The sequence below is a fragment of the Seriola aureovittata genome, chromosome 16, assembly GCF_021018895.1.
Source record: "Seriola aureovittata isolate HTS-2021-v1 ecotype China chromosome 16, ASM2101889v1, whole genome shotgun sequence".
Classification (NCBI taxonomy): Eukaryota; Metazoa; Chordata; class Actinopteri; order Carangiformes; family Carangidae; genus Seriola; species Seriola aureovittata.
In genome coordinates this window covers 21,093,528-21,099,641 of record NC_079379.1, presented here as the reverse complement: position 1 = coordinate 21,099,641, position 6,114 = coordinate 21,093,528, and the positions used below count along the sequence as shown (strand labels likewise).

The 6,114-nt window shown below is 41.0% G+C and overlaps 2 protein-coding genes across 2 annotated transcripts; one reads left to right on the top strand and one right to left on the bottom strand.

Moving 5' to 3' along the window:
* Positions 1–1,557: 1,557 nt before the first annotated feature.
* On the bottom strand, positions 1,558–3,714 carry ndufs6 (NADH:ubiquinone oxidoreductase subunit S6). Its single transcript, XM_056398576.1, has 4 exons — positions 3,545–3,714; positions 3,130–3,183; positions 2,727–2,849; positions 1,558–1,695 (listed from the first exon to the last, which is right to left on the bottom strand). The coding sequence occupies exons 1-4, from the start codon at positions 3,686–3,688 to the stop codon at positions 1,627–1,629; spliced, it is 390 nt and encodes a 129-aa protein (XP_056254551.1). The 5' UTR covers positions 3,689–3,714; the 3' UTR covers positions 1,558–1,626.
* A 1,223-nt stretch (positions 3,715–4,937) lies between these two features.
* On the top strand, positions 4,938–5,318 carry mrpl36 (mitochondrial ribosomal protein L36). The gene has a single exon (XM_056399703.1). The coding sequence runs from the start codon at positions 4,938–4,940 to the stop codon at positions 5,316–5,318; it is 381 nt and encodes a 126-aa protein (XP_056255678.1).
* Positions 5,319–6,114: the final 796 nt, after the last annotated feature.

Here is a 6,114-nt window from a genome sequence, read left to right as displayed (position 1 = left end):
GGGACGCTGTGTTAAGAAATTCAATGGCATTTAACTCCATTATCTATTGTGTGGCTCAATGGTGAGGAGATTTCCAATATGATTACAGTCTCATTTGAGCTTATCTTAGTCTGAATAGTCTGACCCAACAGTGCAGGTCACATTATACTGAAGAGTTGTATTTGCCATTATTATTTAATATTATGCAGGAAAAAAAGTGGCTAACTGGATGTAGCCAGACTCCTCTGGCGATTTGACAGTTTCAGGTTGAACCCCGTGAATGAGTCCGTCCAAATTGGTTCAGTCCACCTTTATAATCCAGGCTTACTTGACATATATGATATTAAAGAATATTATATCATGTCGGTTGATGCATTTAGGAGCAGTTAATAATTAAAGAGTGCAGTTAAACGCGGCACAAAAACGCAGTGCTGTTTAATTCAGCACTATTCATATGCTCAGTTTCATCTGAAGATTTTGCCCCTGGCAATGCCTCCAACTCAATCAACCACCACCTCTGAACCACTCAGACTTACCAACCGCAAGACCAACCAGTCAGCTCCCTGACACTGACCCGGCTCGCCTGCCTCATTTTAACAATGCACCTCTCTCCCCTTCAATCATCCAAAGTGGTCTGACTATAGATGAGGTTAACTACAGCATAAGCCTCACTTCCAGGAGTCACCAGGGCCAATTATATCAGCCTGACTACTCTTCCCAACCTGAGCTCCATGGTGTGGAAAATGCAGTTCCACTGGCTGCATCACTGGGGACAGAACAGGCTACTGCTGTCTGGAGCCTGAGCCAAGCGCAGGCCAATTTGGCATGCAGAGGTCTATGGAGAATAAGCCTGATGAAATATATATATGATCTTCTTCAAACATGTATTGTTCCGCGCTGCTGTGTCTTATCAGGCTGACTCCCTCCTGATGTCTTCCCGGCTTGGCAGAGCGAGACTCTACAGCGCAGACTGTGGGGGGGCCGATGCACGAGGAATGCTAAGGTTCTCTCAGTTCTTCTTACAGTAAACAGCAGAGACAAGACTTATCTCGCCTACTTATTGATGAGAGCGCTGCAATCACAAGCAATCAGTTATTCAAGCAGGAAAGAAATAAACCCTGCTCATGCAGACAATGCAGCAGATGGCATGTGCACTGTAACATTTATCCACCAGCTTTTTATGGTTCAAACCAATTTTAAGTTGCACTAGAAACAGACCCTTAAGTGTCAGATCTAAAACATCTACCTTTGTTCTGTTCAGTGGGAAACAAAGTCTGGAACTTGGCTTTTATGTCTACAACAAGGAGCCTTTCACTCTTTGTTTGTGTCAAAAATACATCTGCAGCACACTGCTGACCTCTGCCTGTCGCTGTGAGAACTGCATCCAGCTAAACAAAACTGGTTAACTACCACAAAACAGCGTCCAGGAATTACACTACTCCAGGAGCAGCAGTTGAATCATTGTCTATATTCTCATTCAAATGGGAGAATCTTCACAAAACTTGCACATAGATTTTTACATATATATTTCATTGTGGGAGATTTTGCAGGTGTTATTAAGAAGAATGAACTCAAACAGACAGACAAGATATAATTTATTAACCAATATGGCAATTTATACAGAGAAGCAAAGACAGAGGAAATGTTTCAGTGATGATGCTTCTGCTTGAACTGTAGTCCACAGTAGCCACATGTACCCACTTTTGTGTCTTTATCCTGAAAAAAAAAAACAAATAGTTAGTATTTACAATTTGGGACCTTTGCATAATCTGCTGTTAAAATGATTATATGAAAACTCCACATAAATGCATTTCAAAGATGATACTTTCATGTCAGAGTACAGTCATTATCCATATTCACAAAATTAAAATTATACAGATCATTATTACAGCTAAATATTTCTTCCTTCAATTCCTTATGGAAACACCTCAGTATGAATTCACTCATTGAGAAATGCATATGTTATAGGTTATACATTCAAAGACATGGTTATTGTCAGTTTTCTGCACTAAGTGCTTTCTTCAAAGGTACATAAATGAGGTTGTAATCAGAGTAATGCTTCTAGATGTCTCTGAAAATAAGACTTCTTGGACTATCGGGCCTGCATACTGGTCTGATGTTTCATCTGAAAAAGATGACAACATTTCAAATAAGCCACATAAATAATTAAATGTAAACTTGGGAACCTATGTTATTTTGAGCCACATAAACGTATCAACAGATGTTAACTACACACACCAGGGATGGGCCAGATGGCTAAAAGATCATATCAATCTTTTTCAGTAGAAACACGAGTTGAACCCGTGATCACATGATTAGATGTGCATATGGTTGCCTGGACACCAAGCTTGTCACTTCAACTAAAAAGGTCCAACTCGCAAATCTCTGCATCCTGTTTCCGCTCTTATTTTATTCTGAAAATCCTGACCAGAAGTTGTGATTCATACCTTTATGCCGCATTGACACTTCTTTCGGATGTGTCTCCACTCGCCGCTATTCTTCACCCACAATGACCTCTGTCTTATCTTTTAAGTGTGTCCAAACGTTTGGTACTGTATCTAAATGTAGCACCTTTTAATGACATGATCTGTACGATTCGTCTGAAAAGTAGGATTTTCCACGCTATAAGATCAAGAAATGCTGGTTGGCCCTATCACTGACAAGATGCAGCATATCTTTAGGATTTGTCAAAATGGCCTGACAGACCCATTAAACTACTGATGACGTTAGTGTGAGCAGGCTCTTACCAGGTTGATGTAGACTTTGGGGTGGCCCAGAGCTCCTCCACCTCCATCACAGGACACGACTCTGGCCTGAATGTCAGTCACTGGCTCCTCTGCCACCAACTTGATGGCAAAGTTCTTGTTCACCTTGGTACAAACAATATGATTTCTGTCATTATCAGCTCAGTGAAATGAGGTTTATATGGGAAGCAGGTACGCAGCTCAAAGTTTTAACAAACAGCAGACACATTGAGAAATGCAATGGTGCATAATTGATGTTTTGATGATGCCCACATGTTGCCTATCCTCTCTGAGTGCTATTTATTCAATGTGTTGGCATACATCCTCCAATAGTATTGTTAACAGATGCCATTGAAATTAGCTGCCATCTGATCGTTGTTAAGCTTGTTTGGAAGTAACCTCTTACCTCTTTCTGTCTGCCAACGAATCGGGCTCTTCTGGGATCGTTCTCGTCATACACCTGCAGAAAAAACACTGAAGTCATGAACTGGAGTAGAAGGCAATGGCGGCAGATGAACCTATTTTGCTTAAGACTTAGGGGTTCGTTCTCGGTCATTGGTTTACAAGCTCAGACAAGGAGCAAGTGCATTAGCTGTCCTTTCGAACAAAAATATATGTTGACCCTCTTTGGATATTGGAGGTGTTGTAATCAATGGCCGACATTCAAATGCTAAAGAAAAACAGAGGGCTGTCCGATAATGGACTTACTAGCCGCACTGATTCAAGGCTAACGTTAGCTACAGCTATAGCTATGACTATGACGCCAGGCCACTGCGTAACACCAATAAAGGAGAACTGAAGACAATCGCCTTTAATCTTACCTGACCAGTGTGAGTAATGGCCTCACCGGTGCTGGACACCTCTACGCTGTAACGGTGAGCAGGTACAGCTGACAGCCTTAAAGGTGAAACAAGCACCTTAGCATTTTTAGTGAAGGACAGAACTCTGCCCACTGCGGCCGCCATGTTTACACCAGCCTGTACTTCCCAAGGTGCCTTGCAGAGACGTTTGAAAAAGGAAATTGTGTACCCCGAGTTTTGCCTGCCAGGTTTAAAGCACTTCTACACTGTTCACATCTATGCTAACGGTCTTGCACTTAAGTTTTTGTATATAGTGAATTATTATAAAAGATAATGGGTAAGATTAAGGCCAAGTTGGAGTAAAAGTCTTCTGGTCGCGAGGGAGACAAGACTTGTCCAAAGTCAGAGAGGGAAACTGACCGTAGGCTAAACTGAGGGCTCAGCAGCCACTAACTCAAACCGGAAGCAGTTGAATCCTCACAGGATAGAGCAGCACCGCAGTCGCGTTGTGGCGATTAAAACATAACATTCAGGGGCATTAGCCCTGTTTTAAACTCAACGAATCTCTGACAGGTTTGTTAGCGTTCTTTGGTTTTTCTATACGACTTGAATCATGTTGGAGACTAATGTTTAGTTGGTTGTTTTAATGTCTGGCTTCGACGCTAGCAGGTCAGCTGTGACATGCTCGTCTCCTTGGTGTGTCTCATAGCTATCCTACAGCAACACCGGGCTGTAGTATTTACATGTGTTTATTACTCTAGGAAGATAACTGCTTTTTGAATACACAACTTATTTAAAAGGTCTATGTAAGGCTTCATATGCCTTTTCAATAGGTTATATAGGGATATGGTTCATATGATTGACATTAGTGTAGCTGAGGGGTATTGATTCTACAGTATAATGACACTGAGGGTATTTATATATATATTTATGCTGATAATGGTACAAAACAAAAGTTTTGCAATGCTTCTGAGAAAAACACTACACTACAACTAACTATATACATTGTTGATTTATTTGCTGATTCATGAAGTGTTTCACCTATGAAATGTCATATTGTATCAAACAAAATACCAGTCACAACTAGCCAGAGCCCAAGATGAGGTCTTCAAATTTCCTGTTTTGTTTGACCAAATGTCCAGAACCCAAAGATATTGCATTTGCTATGATTTATGACAGAGAAGCAAGAAATCCTCCAATCTATAAAACTGCAACCTGAGAAATTGTAGCATTTTATTCACAGTTTTGGCTTGATAAATGACTAGTGAGTGACCAATCATTTCAGCTCTATATCACATTAACCAAACCCCAGACTAAAAATATAGTCTTATGTCATGCTATTGCCAGAGCTACATTTTTCAGCTCTAATTGCAAATGAATTATCTCTCTGTCCCTCTCTGCAGCCTTTGACACCATGGCACCCCTCCTGTTAAAGCACCTGGCTGCCTCCCTGACTCGCCAAGTGGCCCAGATGAGCCGGTTGCATCTGACCTTCTCCTCACCGGCAGCTAGTGCTTACAGATGTCTCTACACGCTCACCACAGCTCCCCGCTCACTGCTCCTGTCATCAGCCAGAGTCAAACCCATCGAGCCCCTCTCGCCTGGCTCCTCTGCTCAGTGTGGACCATCTCTGTTGGGACAGTGTCAACATCTACCCTGCATCCAGCCCTCTGCTGGGATGAAAACCAAGAGTGCCCTGAAGAGGCGCTGCAAAGACTGTTTCTTTGTTCGACGGAGGGGACGTTTGTTTGTGTACTGCAAGACAAATCCAAGACACAAGCAGAGGCAGGGCTAAAATGTTGTATGTTGAGTATTAAGAAAATTGATTTGAGATAGTGAATATTTACCATAACTGTTCTGCAATAATAAATTGTTTGACTAAAGAACTTTAATAGCCTTTTTCACTCCTCTTCTGTTTCCCTCTTAACAGCGATATCCAAAAATACATCAGTTTATCACAGTGAAGAAACTGAATTCTAACGTTCTATGGGAAACTCTGTGAGATTAACCTTCCAAAATTAGCACAATATTTTCCCTTATTAAAAAAAAATACATGCTCATTTAGCAATGTGTTGAAATTATATTGTAAATTACAGGTGTAGGCACATATATCTGTTTGACTTAAAATTAAACAAATGATCTCTTCCTCTTCAGATCATTGCCGACCCGCTATTTACCTTACTTTTCATGCACAGCAACACCTTACACAGCAGTCATCTGGTTATAGATAAAAAACATTCTGCAAAGTGGGTCCTCAGTTACCAAAAGTTATTAGAGCAATGATTCTGTCTTAGTCACCCACTGGATAAAAGTTAAGTCAGATCTAATATTTGTGTATGTTTGTGTGTATGTCAGATTCAGTTCCATCATTCGTCCACATGAGGGAGCCAAAGTAATACATGAACACAGGATCCAGCCTGCAATGAAACACACTTTGTTATTTCTAACCAGTGTTGACCTGTTATAAGTTGTCCTTATCATCCTCTGGCTCCTCTAGGTTAGTGTTCATCAGTGTCTTCACAAAAAGCTGTAGAGAATGTTGTCTTGAAAATTGTCTCCTCTCTGACGTCATGAAAAACTAACTATTTATC